This window comes from Patella vulgata, chromosome 2 (genome assembly GCF_932274485.2).
Source record: "Patella vulgata chromosome 2, xgPatVulg1.2, whole genome shotgun sequence".
In the NCBI taxonomy this organism is placed as follows: Eukaryota; Metazoa; Mollusca; class Gastropoda; family Patellidae; genus Patella; species Patella vulgata.
In genome coordinates this window covers 38,068,768-38,089,298 of record NC_065880.2, presented here as the reverse complement: position 1 = coordinate 38,089,298, position 20,531 = coordinate 38,068,768, and the positions used below count along the sequence as shown (strand labels likewise).

The window sequence follows — 20,531 nt, the reverse complement described above, 5'->3', positions numbered from 1 at the left end:
CAGGCCCTCTGTCCTGAACCACCGACAAGGGGAAATCCCGACGGAATATCTCGATGAACTATCTCGGCCAACAACAGAAGCGAACCCGTGACCTCCAGGCTATCGAGCCAGCGTCTTACTGACTTAGCCGCCGTGACTGCGCAATACGAGTTAGGCTTTTTGCAGAATATAAATAGTGCATTATATGAGCAATATGGCACTATTGGATGACATCCAATATCAACGTATTATGGCGGACATGTATATATAACATGTATATAAGATATAAATGCAGCTAGTCATTTAATCATAACTTACAACATTTGTATATAAAATGATTTCCTAAAGTTTAAACCATGATGTTCGCAACTAACTCTGGTGTTAATAGACGTAACGTAACTGTTTTGAGGTCTTCGTTTAGTCTAATAGTTCTAGTTCTCAATTTTGGCTATGCGTTTTAATTTTATCTTGATCAAACTGAATGCATTTAAATTAGTGCGAATCTATTTCGGAAGCCGTGGCAAACAAATACAGACATCAATAGCTGTTCACATTAAGATGATAAATATGTCATATTCTATGACAAATTCTTATTATATTACAAGAAACGACGAGACCTCTAGCCTTCGTCGCTGTAAAGGAATAGATTTTGAAAAAGAACAGAGCTGTTGATACTGTATCGCTAAGAATCACAGAATGATGTATTAAATTGGATAGGTTCTGAAGTACGTTCTCGTTATCCAACTGGGAATACAAATATTAATGAAATCCGGCCTCATAAAATCTGTGAAGTATATCGTGTTTGATATTTTAACTGCCTGATTAAACTAGGTACAAAATGTTTAACATATTTAATATACCTCTCATTTTTCAACTAAGTGTGTACCGTTAATTCTACGACTGGCCGATGAACATGTTGATGGTAAAAGGGAACAGCCCGGTGAAGTCAGTATGAACATATGACTCTGGTCTTGTTGCAAAAACAGTAATCCTTAAAAGAGTTATTTTATCCTGCTTTATATCTCCAAATAGAACATCAAACATATTAATCGTGTAATCAGCTGTCTAAAATAGTTTGTTTCCAGACTGAAAATAGTATCTAATAGTTTGATATGAGAGAGAAAACAATTTATGTATCTTTTAAATATAGACACTCCCTTTAAACTAGGATCCTGTGTGAAATTAGAACCAACTGTACTCCACCTGCTGTTTTATTAACGATTATTACATTCTTTAAAATCCTCTAGTAACGATATTGTCCAACTTGGCTGTCAATCATATTGTCTATTCTGTTAATGCTTGAAAATCTGAAGTTTGACAGTTTTCCTCTTAAAAGCTTCTTTAAAATTCTGAAAAAAAAACACCAACGACTTCGTTCAATGTCTTGTATTTAATTTACCAAGGAACGTCTAGTTAAGGGGGGAATGTATTTGCGTTTTTCGGGTACAAAAATTAGAGAATGAGACCATATATCATAGAAATATAATTAAATAATTGTAAAATGAAATCGATCACTGTTTACGTTTTGAAAACTCGTTTTAGTTAATGACTTATGCATTCTGAAAATTGGGGTGACAAAGCCTCAATCACTCCCCTCCCCCCAAACTGTGATGAACAGAAAATGCTGAAAACATGAAAATCTTCCTTTTTGGACCAAGAACAGGACGGGGGGCCTGACAAAGGACAGATGTCTAGTCGGTCGGATTAGACGGAAAACCGAGGTCGCGTGTTTACATTGACGTACACGTAAAAGGTCCCTTGGCAGTTGGAATTCGATATAAGAATAGGTCATAGTGCCGCTGCCGGGGCAAAATGTCCCTCATAGCAGACTGTATGGAGTATGTCCGTCTTCATTAGCCCAATCGGAGCAGAACAGTAGGACCTTAAACCCCGTTTGATTTCATTTCATTTGGACCAGGAACAGGGCCCATGCTCTAATTATTGGAAGCCTATAACTACCATTTGCAATTTCTACCTTTCTCCAATGCAGAACGCGAAAGTCGAAAGTAGAAGTTACGACAAAATGTAAGGCGGCAGAACGCTACACATGTCAAAATCGGCTCGAAAATAGGAAATTGAGAAATAAACACACTGCGATGATAGCGCCCCTCGTTTTATCGTGACGTCTACTTTTCGGCTTTCATTTTGGCTTGTGTAGCGTGATGCCGATTTTTGACTGAGCCATATTTTGATATTTATTCATGTCAATAAGAAGGCGCCAACACGCATACCAAACCTAAATGCAACTCGAAAAGTAGAAATTAGTATATTAGCACACATTTTGGCTTGCTGTCGTGCTGTCGATTTTTCGGGTTTCGCCTCGGATGTTGTTGTACTCTTTACATTCCACGATATGTTTGAATACGCGCATTTTTCTCAATACTCAAAACTATCAGATTCGTCTGTTCCAGAGAAAAGTGACGATAAAAGGTATATTAATCATCAGCATAATACACAGACAAAAAATCAAAGCTATTCCTTATAATAACAACAATGACAGGTCTAAGAAACTATTATATTTATAAATCGCTACATGTACATGTATGTAAAGAAAACAAATGCGAATATTAATAATCCAGATTCTGTCATTCGTGTAAAAATAATTATATACATGTATATGACAGAGAAACCCAGATGTACATACATGTATATCTTATATAACGATTTGCACTTGGATTCTCTATAAATATAAATATTTATTCGCATAACAAATCGTATTATGGCATATTGGAGGAACGTATAAGACTGAACATGTTAAACACAGCTTAAAGATGCATTATTCACGATTTAGATAAAGAGCTGCCAATTCTCGCATTTCTAGTTAAAAATAGATAATCTAAAAGGGTATATGTTGAAAATTTCAATCAAATTACTCCATTCTGGGCGGGGTTATTGCCGTCAGAAGAACAGTGTAGTCTCGATTGTCATTGCTACCGTTGTTACGGTAATAAAGTCTGTAATATCCATTTTTAAATTAAATCATTAAATAGCAATCGTGTTTAAATCCGTTGAAATTCAAAACCACCCGATGTTCTAGAGCGTAGATTATGGGCTTGACATGTGAATAAATGTCTAATTAATGAATTTTACAACATTTGACGCCAAACAAAAGATAGGCATTAGACAAATTTAGCTCTAACATAATGCATCTTTAACACCTACATGATAATCTGACACACATTTATACTATACAGTAGCCATGGTCAAGATGGTCCGTTTGTGCTAGGGATAAATTTAATTTACCTACAAACACCCTTTTAACCTTTCTTACCGGAACACCTTTGGACCGATTAAAATCTGATTTATTATTTGATTAAATGGGGTTGCACTCATTTCTTTTATCAAAGATATACATCGATATGTCTAAGTGTTTTCCCTATCAAGATGATAATGGCGTTTTATGTTTCTATTTTTTTCAGTTCTAAAGAATTAATACGACAGGCTATTTTAGACAATGATTTTATGAAGAATTTAGATATGGGTCAGATTAGAGAAATTGTTGAATGTATGTATCCGGTAGAGTTTACTAAAGACAGTATCATAATAAAAGAAGGAGATGTCGGTTCTCTGGTCTACGTTATGGAAGGTAAGACACATTTGCTTTTGTTTTAGACCCCTTTTCCACATTTTGTCCGTCTGTTTGTATAATTAGTGATTTTCTTCTCATAAATTTCGGTTGGTATTTGGAACGGATTGTCTTCATTCTAATTTAAGTTGCTTGGCCCCAAACAAATGTACGTTTCCTACTTCGAATTCAGGCCGAATCAATGGATTACCACCAAAATTTGTAAATATGTTGATTGGTGGGGGTTATTCAGATTTACTTAAATAAATGCCCTTGACGGCATAGGGATCAGGTGGGGCATTAAGTCTTGATTCAACCAACTTTTATAGATTTGATAATGCTTGTCAAGATTACTTCAGATAATATTGTCATGCATTGAACAAATAAACAAAACCAATTACATTATGTTGAACCAATAGACATCATATACTCTTCAAAAAAAGTAGGGGATATTGAAATGCAAATATCTATGCAGGTTGTGATATGATAAATAGTCCTGGACACTTAACATGCTTTGAGAGTATGTTCACAGATGAAGAACTTATCGCCCCAACAGAACCAATGAGCTGCAAGTGCGACACGCAATAGCGCCATACACGTGTGAGGGGTTCATTGTCAAATTTGACACTTCAAAATAGGGTTGATGAAAACTGCCGCGGGTTTATCCTATCCATGTTTGCTTTCCTATCGGTTCTTGCATAAGATTTAATGTTTAGCGTAGCTTTGATTTAGTGTGTTACGTTTAATTTGCAATGAGACGTCTTCAACATGATGAACGCCTACGTGCTATTGGCATGCTTCAAATGGGTTCTACACAGCGAGCAGTAGCCAACATGCTTAATGTGTCACAGTCTGTGATCACCAGACTGTGGAACCGGTACCAACAAACACACAACGTTGATCATAGACCTCGTTCATGTCGTCCTAGAGCCACTACACAAGCCCATGATCGATACATTCGTACACAGGTCCTGCAAAATCGACGACAAACGGCCAATCAGCTTTCTGAAAACTTGTACCAAGTTACAGGAATTCGACTTACACCCCAAACGATTGGAAATCGGCTACATGCAGCCCATTTGCATGCGCGACGACCGCGTGTTGTGCCTCCATTAACTCGCCAGCACATGGCAAACAGGCAACAATGGTGTAGGCAGCGTAGAAATTGGGGTAATCGTCGATGGGCGCGTGTAATGTTCTCAGATGAGTCCAGATTTACTCTGGATTTCACCGATAGGCGTGCTCGCGTTTGGAGGCGTGTAAATGAGCGTCATGCTAACGTTAACGTCAGACATTAACGTTAACGTCAGACAGCATGACAGATTCGGGTGTGGGTCTGTTATGGTGTGGGGATGAATCACCTTGACTGGCAGAATTGACTTGCATATTGTTCAAGGAAGGGTCACTGGTGTGTACTACCGTGACCACATCCTGGCACCGATAGTTCTGCCCTTTGCTCAACGTGCAGGTCGACGTTTCATCTTTCAAGATGATAATGCTCGTGACCACCGCGCTCGTTTCGTGAATGAATACCTCTAGCGTCACCATATTGTCCATATGCCTTGGCCAGTCATGAGTCCTGACCATTCCCCTATAGAGCATGTCTGGAGACGTGTTCGTCGACGTCAACGTCAACTGACAACACTGCAAGAATTGGCCGTGGCACTGCAAGAGAGTGGGTCAGATTGCCCAAAATCGTGATTGGACGGTTGATTAGGAGCATGCCACGACGAATTGCTGAATGTTTGAGGATCAGTGGAGCAATTACTCATAATATTAAGACAAAAATCAAAAACGTCCATTTTCACTTTTGACAGTATCTCTTTGCGAGTGAAATGGGGCCGTCAGATAAGCCGCCCATATGAACTGTAAGATACACTGGTTATCTCTAATAAAAACAGCAGTGCATTTCTGCAGTTTTGTATTGTTTCTGAATATCCCCTACTTTTTTTGAAGAGTATATAATATAGACAAGATTTTTTTTTTATGTTTTTCTTTTTAAATTGATATAGATAAACATAAAGGTAATTGGCCACACAAAGTGGCAGTGCCAGAGATCCCAGAAGGAGTCTATTTTGATATTTTTACCGTTTTTTCCCAAGCCACTTAATAGATTACGCCCAAAACTGACTGATATGTTGACTGTGTGATCCTTATTCAGATCTGATTAAATAATGGGGTGGACAGGAGCAGCTAAAGGGGGAATATTGTTTGAAAACAAAATTGTTTAATACATTATAATATGTCATTTATGGTGTTTTAAATAAGGGTTAATTGTCAATGATAAAAAGGTTTTAGGAATTTTTATTCTCACTAAGCAAAACCAACAATCCACGCATATATTCCTAACTAATGGAGGATTAAGTCGACTCCCTTTGGCCACTTGTTTCATGAATCATTTGTAATTTTAGAACGTCACTAATTAGAATTTAGCAATTAACAATACATTTTATAGACCTGCAATCAAGTACTAGTAGTTTCACGGGGCACAAGATACAAAATGTAGGAAATTGTGGCGGTCGAACACTCAAACAATTTGAACGATTACTAATAACCCTTCGCGACTAACGAACATGGATTTAGGGTAGGTATGCTAAGATTGGTGCTGCGACAAGGGGCGATGTCACATGGAATGGGTGTTGTTTCAGATTAACCCTATTCAGGTTACACATTCCAACCTGCCACGATTTTAATTGCAAAGATTTAACCCACTAAATTATCATGCCTGGTACTTAATCTAGGGATTATTTGATTTTGGGGGCATAATACTAAAATATGCAAATGACTACGAAAAAAGTCACTATAGAACCTAACAGAAGAAACATTTCCAGTTACATGTGACGCCCAAACGCACCAATAGCTACCGCATGGAATGCAGGTGATGCTTGGGATCATCATGGGGGTCCAACCCAAAATTTGCACGACTCTGACTTTGAATGTTACAGTCATTGTGGCATTGAATTCCAGGGTGGAAACATCAGTTTAATTGTTTTAGTGACCAGAAAACAAATTTTGATATGCGTCGGTTACCCAAAATGAAAGGTTACGTGCCCTTGGCATGCTACAGATCGGCACAACACAGGCGGTTGTGGCGCGGACGATGAATGTTTCTCAGTCTGTCATAAGCAGACTATGGTCCAGATACCGTGATACACAATCTGTACAGGACAGACCACGCTCAGGTCGACCAAGGGCGACAACTCAAGCCCAGGATCGATTTATCTGTACCTTGGCCTTGAGAAATCGTGTCATCACAGCAAATCAGATCAGCGCTCGTCTTCAAACAGACACTGGTGTGAGAGTGAGTGGCCAGACAATTCGGAATCGACTGCATAGGGGTCACCTTCGCGCCCGACGTCCTCGCGTGATCCCTTGTTTGAGAGATCATCACATTCGGGCAAGACGTCGTTGGTGTAGGGATCGTCAACACTGGGATAATCGACGCTGGAGCAATGTGATGTTTTCAGATGAGTCAAGGTTCACTGTTGATTTTTTGGACAGACGTAGGAGGGTGTGGCGTCGTCGAAACGAGCGCTTCCAAGACGTTAACGTCATCAGACATGATCGATTTGGGGGTGGTTCAGTTATGGTGTGGGGAGGCATCACTGTTGCTGGAAGAACGGCTTTACATGTTGTTGCAGGGCGTGTTACAGGCCAGTACTACCGGGACAACATCTTGGCAGTCCATGTTGTGCCGTTCGCACGACGTCATGGCCGCCGTATCATCTTCCAGGATGACAACGCAAGATGTCACAGGGCCAGGATCGTTACAGGTTACCTCCAACAACAGAACATCACCACATTACCTTGGCCAGCACTGAGTCCCGACCTCTCCCCCATCGAGCATGTCTGGGACATGCTTGGACAGAGGTTACGTCAACGTCAACAACGTCCTGCCAATGTCCAAGAACTTGCTGCTGCGTTGCGACAGGAATGGGACAATCTGGACCAAAATGACCTTAGACGTCTCATTAGGAGTATGCCACGTCGGATCAATGATTGTTTGGCAAACAGAGGAGGATTTACCCGTTACTGACTTGGTTGTGATGCTGTGGTAACTTTGCTGTTTGACCCCGGGTATCATTTTACCCTTATAATGGTCAGTCTTGGAATAAATCGATGAATGTGAACTTCATTTCATTTTGTCATTTGTTTCTTCGTCAGTTTCATTAGGTGACTTTAATAACACTTAAAAATCAAATATCCCCTACTTTTTTTGAATAGTATATATTCGAAATATCTCTATACAGAATGCTTTCAAATTTTAATTTAAAGCAACTTTAAAAGGAGAATGTATTTGTTAGAAGATAAAAGTCCGTTGTCATGCTTTCTTTTGACTTTGTAATGTTTTAATTGTCATTCAAACAAATACTTACTACAATTGTATTCATAAAATTTTAGAACCCATTGTGAACCAAACAATGAAAACGACTTGTGCAATGTCAAGATGCTAGTAAAGTACATTCGTGTTATTTTTTTTCAACGACACACTATTGTTCTATATTGATTAAAATATATTTAAAGCCTATATAATGGAAAATCGCTGTTCTACGATGAAACGCAACACTTAAACATTTTGTTCTATTCTAAGCAGGAACCTATAACACATTCTTTAACATCTTAAAGTAGATTCTTCGTATAAAGGTTTTAAAACTGTTTTTCACGGCAATAACGGAAGATTGCAGAAAATAACTAGGTGTGAACTATATCATTAACATATCATTGGATTGAGTTTGCTTTTATATTTTCTATAGATGATATGCAGATAACTTGCTTCAGAAAAGGAATGCTGTGTGTGTAGCGGTGGGGGCTGTTTTCTCCAATTAGACTATTGAGATATCAAACGATTACTTTATTTGTTGTCTGCCCATTAAATGTAAAAGTTGGCTTTATTTGTCTGCCAAAACGATTCATCTAGAATGACAGTAAGATGTAATATAAGTAGAAGAACCCGACACCATATGTATGTGTCTTTAAACTAAGAGCTTATTAAATCCTCTTCACCTGCTTCCGCCATTTCTCTATTTTACATGTTTAAAACGCAACGTAATAATTAAAGTCACTACCAGAATTATACGACTAAGACTACTACTACTATATTAGTAGTAGCGTCGGTAGCGTCCGTACAACCTCGCTGTATGCAAATGACGTCCCATTGGGCTCAGACCATATTCCAAAACCAAGTGTTCTTATTTACAAATCTAAATACGTCATTGTAGATACATTCAATTTGCCTTTCAATAAAACCTATTCGCATAGAATGGGGTTGATACTACTTAATATGGACTTGGACCCGTTTCAACCGTGGATTCAGAATTCTGTAATCCTCTTCTTGTATAAGTATGAAACAACTGCTTTCTCTTCCAGGAAAACAAACTAAAGGTGTCATTTTGTGTTAGCTTAATACACATAGAAAACGGGTTGCTACCGTAATGAGGGAGTTTTTTTTCAGACTGGAACTTTAATTTGAAAGGCCCGATATCATTTTTTTCTATTTTAGATGGCAAAGTAGAAGTAACAAAAGATGGTCAAAAACTATGCACCATGTCACCAGGCAAGGTGTTTGGAGAATTAGCCATCTTATATAATTGTACTAGAACAGCTACTGTTAAAGGTGAGTTTAAGTTTGAATGGCTACTTTTATGTTTTGATGTCTGACCATTAAGTACTAAGTATTAGTTGGTAAGAGACCCAGTATTGGGGATCATGTGGTAGACACGAACGTCTAATATAAAACTGCACTAATGGTGGAAGTGTTGTCTTTTAAAAGAGCCAATTTTTATAGTCAAGATAATTTGGACACTACAGGTACGTGTGCTACAAATGCACTTTCCTCCCGTAAGCATCGTTGTCTCCCTGTTCTCCAAAATGATGACCATTGTGTACTTCGGACGAGTTAGCTGTCGTAGGCATATTTCGTTGCATGCCAGCATAACCTTGACTCTGTGGTTAACGTTGTCCCCCCGTACGTTTCGGTTCGATATGAAGTAGTTCTCATCTGCAACAATCGGAATACTTGTCATTCTTTGGTGTCAAAAGTAGCTTCAACTATACTAAACAACAAAAAAAAAGTCAGTACTATTTCAAAATCAGAGAGGCACTTTAATCAAATCATTCTAGAAAACAACTTACTAAATGGATCAAAGCAAATTTTTGTGAACAGTGTGTTGACATATTAGTGATTAATTCATCACAATTCCTAGACATTACGCAATTTTATGCAATGCGTCTATTCAGAATAATATACCAGCCTGACGTTTCTTTTGCTGTTTAGTATATAACCATGAGAGTCGTGCGGTTAGCTAAGTTCGAGGTTTTATGCAACACAAAGAAGTTATTTATTGCCCTTTGATATGATATGGGGGTAGCAGCGTGTCTGATTTACGCAATCAAACTCTTGTGTACGGAAACGTCTGCCTATCAATAGCGATCTTTATTGATTTATTTTTATATAGGCTTCATTTACAAATACTGTGAATGAAATGATCTAAATTAATAAAAAGTGTGCGCTATGAAGGGTATGTAAGAACACATGATAGTATGCAGTTGTCTTAAAAGAAACTTAACCAAAACAATCTTAGGACAATCACACCAACGAGTCTAATCATGGACATTGTAAGCCATCAGAAAACTATCAAATAAAATGAATGGATCTTGGTGGTGTTAACGTTTTCTGGGCAATGGTAATAGATTGACAGTCTCGTATTGAACCACGAAAACTTGTCTATAGATCATAATCAATGATGGTTTCCGAAGTAGAATTTTCAAAGTTGACTAAAATACCGATAATTCCAGTGTACATTGTTCCCTGACCTTCATTGTAATTATTCTTTTAGAATGTCACCACAGTTGCCCTTTATTTAAGTTTGAATTGGACCCTAATATATTTTCTCGCGTGCCGGAAAAGTCTTTATCTTTTTTATAACAACAAGTGTGCAATAAAAGTTGTTATAGGCTGTTGTGCCCATATTTCTGTTCTGTAACCTATTAAGATTAGACCTCTCTTTGGTTATATTAGAGAATTGGCTAAAAAGTACATTTTATCGAACATTCTAACCGCCGTTATTTTAAATTCCACTGGGAGGGAAGAATGATAAAGTATTGTTGATAGATATAATTCACTAATAATACGTTTGGGAAAATTCGATTTTAAACTAATCTTTAAATGCAAATCAATAGATTTTTGTCGGAATAAAAAGCAAGTTTCTTGTATTATCGATGCGTTTTCTGGTGGAGTCATATTCTAAAATCCATTTCTTTGAAAGAAAATACCTATTCCTTATTGTGTATATACGCGGAAAAATCGTTGAAATGGAAAGTATATTCAAGCGATTTTTGAATCTGAACTGGCTAACAAAATATTTTTACCCTGCCGTTTGAATCGGTACGCGGATTTGCACCTTACCTTATCTTTTCTGGTTATGTACTTTGGTAAGCATAAATAATATATAATAAAGTACTCAAATAGCCTTATAATAAATAAAAAAATATATTTGAATAAATAAGATTCATTTATACTTATATATGAATAGTTGGGGTGACGACAAGCTCTCTTGAAGACTGCTTGATATATAGACAATGGTGAAACAAACCGATAAATCGAATCCCGGTTGCTATAAAATAGAGGAGCAATATTAGAATCTGTTTTAACACTATGCCTTACCTGGTGGATATTCAAGCTTAGTCAAACAGGGAACTAGATAGATATATAACAAGGAACTGAGTCACATCAGTAACCGAGCCAATACAAATTGGGTTTCTTTAATGCCTGATACTTAATTTGCCAGTCTACTAAGAGTAGAATAGTAATCAACCACTTGCATTTAGTCTCATTCAAATACAGACATTCATTTCTCGTATCGTATTTTCTTTTTAAACAAATTATAAAGTACAAATTAAAAGATAATTTAGTCAGATTCCTTAGTATTATGATTTCCGAAATGATACGCGGCTAGCGCGTTATGGTATGCACGGTGGAATGTTCACCGACAGGAACGTCTGAGCAACTGTGACGTTTCACAATAACGGATCTACTGATACGGTCTGGGGTATTTAATATTTCATCATTTATCTATTGGAAACCCGATTTAGACCGTTACTCCCTGAGGAGAAGAAGGCCCTCAAATATGACCATTTGAGATTTGAAATCAATAAAATATTTATTACAAGCTAATTTTCGGAAAATGTATTTCATATCTGAATTAATTGTAAATTTTGGTGGTTTATTTTTCCTTTCCTATAAAAAGATCCCTAGGCTCGGTGCTTGTTTCTGATTTCATACAGATGTAATACAAGTGTAATATTTTTGATGAGAGATATACAGATGTTTCGGCTAGTCTTTCAAGAGCCAGCCTTCAATCAATCATCCTGATTTACACCATTAACTACCCGACATTTAGTGAAAATCTATACTCTTATGTCAATGGCAGAAAAGCATTATAGCTGTAGACAATGTTTGTTTTATATGTCATTCTATATACTCTTAATGTTACTCAACTCTATCATCTTATTAAGTGTCGATATTTCAGAGTTTACCATCAACTTATTGAATTACGTAATATCAATATCTAATATTTGATATCGACATACCAGTACATCAATCATAATAAACATGTCGATATTTCCCTTTTAATTGAGCTTATTTACGCGACACTAGAAATACTTGTGATAATTCATTCTCCAGATACATCTTTTGAATCAATTTCTACCATTTTATCGCTCGATGTATCCATTTATAGAACACCTGATACCGGTTCTAATTCATTTGTGAGATTCAATTCGCGAACACTTTCTTTTGTACTTTTTATATAAAGACACATTTAATGTGAACGTATGATGTGTTCACCGTTTCCATCAGCAGATTGTCAGTCAGTCTAATTTTTCTTGTGAGGGCCCTACACACTACATTACTTTCAAATTTCTTACATGGTAGACAAAACCCTACCAATTACATATTGTATCCCTATCTCTCTATTTTCCTTCGGACATATGAAATCTTGTGAGCATGATACGGGGCCAAGTTCTGAATTGTGTTTTAAAACGTCGTTGGGTTGTTCAGCAATCTTGGATTGCTAACGTGTGTCTTCGCGTTCACATTTTTGGGTCAGTGTTTACAGTAGATCTTTTATAAAACTTGCTCGATTGGATTTGTTGGAAAATATATATTAAAATTATCCTAAAGGGGTATAAAACTATCTGAATGTTAAATGACCAAACAAAGATTGGAACACAAATTAAAATCTTAAATGATAGGCAAGCTATTGATTTGATTGTAAGTTGCAGAAACATCTAAATAAGGTTTTACTGGAAGCAGACAGACAATCTTGTTTTATGCTGGATACCAATATTAACATTTCTTCTCCCCTTCTATTGATCATAGACTGGATATTTTCTATGAGATCAATGGAATTCTTGTTTGAAATATCATGTTTTATGGAAACCACTGACAAATTACATATGCCTAATTAAAATTTATGATGCCATTAAGCGTCCATGGCAACAATGGTAGTGGATGATATCCGCTAAAAGAGCAATGACACGTAAAATAGGTTCCATCTAATGGTACGAGAAATAAAGCATCATATAGCAAGTTTAAGCACACTGGAATTAAATTATTGTTTGATTCTAACGCTTATCCTGAAAGAGCGTGCCTCCTTAATACAAGTTACAATTGCCATGCAAGAGACAAATGATTTTACGAAAATAACTTTATGCCATTAATTTGATCTCTAGCGAACATCAGTCAGAATTGGCACACCAAAAGACGCGGGTTAAGATTCAGCTCGGTTCGGCTATTAGATCATGGCGTTATTTCTGCTTCCTCGTGGACAATGGAATTTCTGGAATCAATGCCGGAGTTTACGTGTGCAAAATGAACTCGTATCGCAAGAGAATATATTCTCGAGATATAATCCACCTCGCCAACGAATTATCCTTGTACTGGCTTATTGAATTTGAAGTCGATATTAGGCTTAATGGCAGAACGGTGGTCATTAGGGACATTGTAGTGTTCAAAACACAATTTGTAGTTAACTGCACGTTAGTTAACTAGAATCACAATACAAAAGTTGGTTACTAAATGTGCATTCTGAATTTTGACATACGTGGTATTGGATAATTCCAATTAGTTATGAAAACGTCAGAAAAATTCGTCGTGGAATTGTGAAAGTGTATGCTGCCATATCCGAATAGCTGAAAACAAATGAGCCATTTTTGTAAATAATGTATAGGGTCTATAGTCATGAATAACACCCAATTGCAGAAAAATCATTGGGATCTGACAAAATGCCTATTAACTGAGTCATGGATAGATGAAAGGTTACCTGAACTGTAGAATTTTTACACCAGGTTCTTCGATTTCAGTATTATTTACTTATTAAACCCTTCTAAGTTTTAAAAGCAAGGTCAATAACTCGAGAAATAATCTTTAAGCAATGCTGATTTTCGATAAAGAGATTGATCAAATAAATGTTATTTAAGATTACACAAAAGTTAAAGTGAATTAGTGCCAAAAGCAAGAAATGGATTTCCTCTTAACATGTAGCGTGAACAGACAAGTAATTTGCGTAACTTCGCAATTTAAAGGGTCACTTTTGTGCCAATCAACTGTCAAACGGAATTAAAGAAGTCGATTTTTTTCAGTTCAAGTATTTCGATTAGCTGCACGCCTTTAGCTAACAAGTTAGCACGGATTAGAACATTATGTATAATTAGATTAGACATGTATTGTAAATATACCACGTTCTTGTTTATACACGAATGATTAAACTTATATATGTAATATATTCAAATTTGAAAAGAAAAGGCTAACGAAACTGCAGTCATTTGGTTGCAATGTTTTGTTTTTTATACTGATTATAGACTATTTTGTTGACCCATTAATCTCGTCGTATGATGCCTTTTACACATCTGTCAAGTTAGAGTTTGTATTTAATTGGTTAACATTCTGAAATGAATATAATGCAACATTCTCGTTTAGAGCGCATTATTGGGCTTACACTTTATAATGATAATGGGGGCCATGGTAGCACTTCTCAGGGATATCGCCATAATCCAGGAAAGTGTTCTAGTCGTGTTTCCTCCCACTGCTAAAGACCCCTACGCGCAAGCGAATTGTGTAAATAAAATTAAAACAATATGTTAGTCCCGAAATGACCTAGTTTGTGTCGAGTGGACGTTAAACCCCATTTCTCTCTCTCTCTCTCTGTTCTAGTCGTTCGGATGGTACGTAATACCTTGTAAACATTATATAATCATTACCCAAACACAATCTTTAGGAAGTGTGGGTGGTGATATTTAAAGCAAAGTCTGCCATACAACAAGTGCGTCTTGAATAGACAAAGGGAAACAAGTATTTTGAGAGTATCGATTAAAACATATATACATTCATCTATAATAGACTTATAGTGCGAATACATTTCTGTGGATATGCAAAATTGAGTTTTCTCTGAATTGGTCCTTAACTCTACTTTGTAATTCTACTAAATTTCAATTCAAATACCTCAAAGTTTAAGCTAAACTGTCTCCGTAAAACATAATTTTCTTCCAGTTTTGATCAACAAAGGGCCATAACTCAGTAACAAATTAAAGGTTTCCAATGGGTTTTTTTCTTCGGAAAATAGAAATGAAGGAGAGACGATCAGGCCGACGGGCAGAGAGAAAACCAATAGAGGACTAAAAGTACATACTGATACTTCCAAACAAAATTTCAGCAAGATAAAGCCTAAGTTTGTACCTTAAGGGGCAATAATAAGACATGCTCTGTTAGCTATACGATTCAGATATAAATCAGACGTACGATAAAAGGGGGATAAAGCAAACATCGTATAACATTTTACTTTGTATTCGAAGAAAGATATCTTTTATCTCCCCAGAGCAGCAAGTTTTGTATTTAATCTACTAGTATACACTACTGCCGATATTTGACTAATTCGGTTCCAAGTATTAGAATTCTGCGACTAAAAATCAATCACAAAAAATTTACATACAATGATTCATAATAACAAAAAAGCTTGTTCCCAATTTCAAACAGCATTGCGTGCACACTAATTACTTTTCTGTAATCAATGCATTTAATCAACTCGCTACGCTTCATCACGCTACACTGAGAAATCAACGTATCATAATGATTTTTCTGTTGATCGACTAGATCAAACTGGATAATGAATGCATTTCCGTTTAGTTGACCTAAAAAGACATGCGATCGGGTTCCAAATTTAAAATGAGATCAGAATTGTATGTGTTTGCTTTATTGGGTGAAAATATTTCTCCATTTGTATACTTCGTAGGTTAAGCCAGTGGTGCGATTATTATAACCCATTCCTATCCAAACAGTTGACAGTTAACTCCAAAGATACAACTAAAATTTGTAAACTGACTTACTTCCGGTAACCCAGCTTAAGTGAAAAAGATGCCCTTTTCATCGAAATAAGTAGACATACTAACTGAATCAGGAACGTATGCCCGTTATTAATTGAAATCAAAATACCTATTAGCCCGAATCAAGAACGAACGCTCGTGTGTAATTGAAATAAAAATACCGACTAGCTCGAATCAAGAACGTACACATGTGCTTAATCGAAATAAAAAATACCGATTAGCTCATTCAAGAACGTGTGCCCGTTATTGATTAAAATTAAATAATAATCAGCTAGTGTTATTGAGATTGACCGGTCCATAAACAATTTTTTTTAAATGTTTTATCTTTTAAAATGAATATAAACAACGAAATTGAAAGTGCAATTGTATGTTTTCAGCTTTGCAAGCATGTAAACTGTGGGCTGTAGATCGACCATGTTTCCAGAGTATAATGATGCGAACTGGTCTCCTAAGACATTCTGAACACCTTGAATTTTTACGCAGGTAATATGGAGACGCTGTTAGTGTGGTTATATTTCCAATCTGTTTTCTCTTCATTTCACAACCATACAGTTTAATCGATTCTCTTTACTAAGATTTTACCAAATTTTTAACTGATTTGTATTAGCATTCAATTTAGAAAGGCAGAAGATGTTTGAAACCCATTAAATTCGTGTCATTCGATCTCTTCCTTAATTAAATTTATCGTAATTGGCAACGCAGTTATTGTATTTAAAGATCGTTACATTTTTTGATATACTATAAATTGTAATTAGTTTTGTTAATTTATTTTTAGCGTTCCTACATTCGACGGTCTTCCAGAAGAAACACTTGGTAAAATAGCTGATGTTTTAGAAGAGGTAAGTTACGTCATTAATAATAGCAATTATGAAATAATCTTTATGGCTTGAAGGCATCAAGTAGCATCAAGGGGTGATTTCCCGCATATTTGCTATATATCATACTACAGCCACTGGCTTTGGAGAACTACATTTCTCTGCTAAACCATCATGCTAGAGCTTGTATAATTGTGTTGACTTTCTAGCTGCAGAGTGAGACTATCCACATCCGAAATACCGTTAAGTATATCCAACTATAGAGTGAGAATTGTATTTTAAAAGAAATATTGCTAATATATTTTCCATAGCAGCAACGCTAAAATGTTTTCCTGACAGGCGCGGACGACACGGGGTATGGTTACAACTTTCTCAATTCAGAACACCGCATACCACTTCAGTATTATGAATATCAGTCGTTCTGACATAATTTTTGGTTTGGAAATTCACATACTATTTCCCCAAATTTTGTCTTTTCCGATTAATCTGTAGAATGACTATGTAGGCGTACTGCCATGGAATTAGAATGATTCTAATTCTTTGACACTATAATTGGCTTAGAAGCTTTTATTTGTATATTATGTATATTGTGTTCTCTATTTCTAGGCTCATTATAATAATGGTGAATATATTATACGACAAGGTGCTAGAGGTGATACATTCTATATTATAGCAAAAGGCAAGGTAAGTACCTCACACTACTTATATATTACCTTCCCTTCTCACCCTGTTTACATTCCTGCCATACCACAACCAAGTGCTAATTCACAAAAAAATGGTAATTTGTAGATGTTATATTGTCAGATGAAAGAAATGTCTAAAATTCATCTGGAACTGTTATTAGTTCTGTTTCAAAAATTGTTTTACTTAGTCGACAAAACAACAAACGAAAGTCGATATCCCATCTTGATTAAACGAAAACAACAAAGGGGAATTACTAACAGGTACATATATACACTTTGTGTAATATTAAACATAAGTGTACGTCATTGGGGGGTTGGATGGCCGAATGGTTAGCACGCACGCGCTGTATCATACGGTCTGTCATTGAGTCAACTGGCAGGGTTTCGATTCACAGGTTGTACGTGACAAGGATTAGGGTTGCCTGTCCAACCTCGTGGGTTTTCTCCGGGTCCCCCGGTTTCCTCCCACTGCTAAAGACCCCTACGCGCAAGCGAATTATTGAAATAAAATTGAACCATGTGTTAGTCCCGAAATGACCTAGTTTGTGTCGAGTGGACGTTAAACCCCATTTCTCTTTCTCTCTCTCTCTCTCTCTCTCTCTCTCTCTCTCTCTCTCTGTACGTCATTCGTATTAAACTATCCACTTTTTCAGTGTAATTTACTTTCTTGACTGTTCATGTTTCTGCTTACACATTGGTGTCTTTTGTAAAATGTCAAATTATATTGTTTAAATTCTAGGTGCGTGTAACAAAACGCAGCTCTAAATCACAAGATGAAGTTACTATGAGATATTTACAGAAAGGAGACTTCTTCGGTGAACGTGCCTTACAGGGGTACGTATTTACAAATCCCATTTTCTTTATTGTTTTTATAGGTACTTCTTCTGAACAAATACGAATGCAGTGTCGTTTTATTGTTTTTTCTCTGTCATCTTGATTATATCTTGTCACCACTCTTGAGACTACATTCGAAATGACTATCCGTTGTTTGCTTTAATCTCGCCAAGACTCCGGTTTAATTGCGTCGATTTCTGATGATTACTGCCAAAGTTATTGTCCTTGTGGAATGTTTTGAACGTTCTAGCAGCAAAATTTTCAATCTATTTGAAATTTTGTCATGAAGCAACGTGTGTATCACTTTGAGTGTTTCATTGAACTTTGACTTTCGAATTACTTCCTGGTTTTCATCAAGTTATAAGGTACTGGCCTGTGATAGTTTTATATTTAAAGGGGTCTTAAACCTTGTCATCTGTATTCTGATACCACTTGGATCTATAATGCATTTTAAATAATGAATTATATTGCTTATCGTTCCAAATCGCGGACATTGGATATAAAATAGCCAGTTGGCAACCAAACACGTTTCTTTATTCGAATTGTACATATGGCTAATGTCCCTTTATTATGTATGAATTATTTATTTCAACACCTGTTGATTTAATTAGACTAAAAGCGGATTATTGATACTTATATCATCTATTACTGAATACCGTTATACAAGAGCAGTTGATTTATTGATGATTTACAGGTTTATTTATAAGTGAAATATTTATTTAGCTACGTCAACTCGGTGATATTTTACACGTCAAGAAAATGATCAAATTATGAATCTTCTCTTTATTAAATCAATTTAATGTACACACTACCCACTTATATTTTTGTTACGTAAAATGTGGTGTCAAAAAAAAACCCACAAATAAGTGGGGGGGTTTTGTTAAAGGCAAAAAATACATTATTTCATAACTTTAATTTGTATTAATCTTGTATTTGATGTGTTGTTTCTTTTTCAGAGAAGATGTACGAACAGCTAACATTATAGCACATGAAGCTGAAGGTGTTGATTGTTTAACAATCGATCGAGAGTGAGTAGTTTAAATTGATAAACGAAAGTAGAATCAACCTAATATGTTTTTATGAATAACCTAAATTCAAATGATTATGGACACAGCCATTATGCTTGTGTCAACGAATTCTAGTACATTAAAACTTGTGTTTATTAAAACATATTTATGAGAGGCCCTAATAGACAATTGCAAGATAGGATAGTCCCGCAGATGAACAGAGGTCGTAAGACAAGACCGGAAACGTTATATTTTATTCTATTGAATCAGTTCAGCGGAAGGGGGGTGGGGGGCACGGGGGACAATGTGACTCAGTTAGTAAGATGGTGACTCTATCCCTGTTTTAATCAAGATATTTCCGCTGGCAAGAATCATCCATGACAATCTTTACTACTCTTTTTAGGGATGTCGATCCCTCCATATTCATTTAATAAGTACTGCAAAACATTATTAGGTGTTCTAATTATGTTTCAGTGTTATTTTGATTGTAATTATCTTTTGTTTCAGAGCATATTCCCAACTCATAAGCAATCTTGATGATCTCAAACGAATTTATGAAGACGACGAAGAAAAGCTGGGGTAAAAAAAAATATTCTACATTTCTAGCTTAGACCCTTTTAGCTAAATCTATTCTTTAAAACGCTAATGTATTATTGACAACTCTTGCGTTTTATGATTAAAGTCGCCTGTTAGAAACGAAATGAGAATTAAAGTGCTTGTCTTCTGACAGACAAAGTTTGATTTATTAATTGTTGTAATATTTCTAGATGGCTGACTTCTATTTTAGAGTCAGACAAGCTTTCAGTATTCGTTATTTACAATCAGTGACTTCTTGAAGTGTTCACGGATGGATTTCATTTTTTTAATGCCCTTTCTATCTTTTTATGTTTTTTTTTTATATTACAGAATTGATTCCGAGTACGCCAAAATTAAACTCAGCGATTTGCATGTACTCTCTACGTTAGGAGTGGGGGGTTTTGGTCGAGTTGAATTGGTAAATAGTTTTATTTTAATTTAATCTTTGAAATATATATATATTTATGTTTTGTTTAAACATATATTATGCAAGAGCTAAATCTGCATATTGCAGGTCTTTATTTAGGCCTGAAACGTTATATAAATTATTAATTAGACATTTATTAACATGAAAAGACCATATCGCGATCGTATACGGGAGCTACTGGTTAGCACTAAGCCACCGCGGCTCTCCCAAGAAAGGGATAAATAAAGTACGTTACGGTAATAGTGTAATATACACTACATTTCGAAT

The 20,531-nt window shown here is 36.0% G+C and overlaps 1 protein-coding gene across 5 annotated transcripts in view; it reads left to right on the top strand.

Moving 5' to 3' along the window:
• LOC126812329 (cGMP-dependent protein kinase 1) overlaps positions 1 to 20,531 on the top strand; it is a 108,241-nt gene that overhangs the window by 67,599 nt on the left and 20,111 nt on the right. For all 5 annotated transcript variants that reach the window (XM_050538680.2, XM_050538681.2, XM_050538678.2 and 2 more), the window contains exons 2-10: positions 3,399 to 3,565; positions 9,045 to 9,158; positions 16,300 to 16,405; positions 16,698 to 16,761; positions 17,344 to 17,421; positions 18,160 to 18,254; positions 19,211 to 19,282; positions 19,769 to 19,840; positions 20,168 to 20,255. In XM_050538680.2, coding sequence (XP_050394637.1) covers positions 3,399 to 3,565; positions 9,045 to 9,158; positions 16,300 to 16,405; positions 16,698 to 16,761; positions 17,344 to 17,421; positions 18,160 to 18,254; positions 19,211 to 19,282; positions 19,769 to 19,840; positions 20,168 to 20,255 — 856 coding nt within the window. The remainder of the gene's footprint in view (positions 1 to 3,398; positions 3,566 to 9,044; positions 9,159 to 16,299; positions 16,406 to 16,697; positions 16,762 to 17,343; positions 17,422 to 18,159; positions 18,255 to 19,210; positions 19,283 to 19,768; positions 19,841 to 20,167; positions 20,256 to 20,531) is intronic.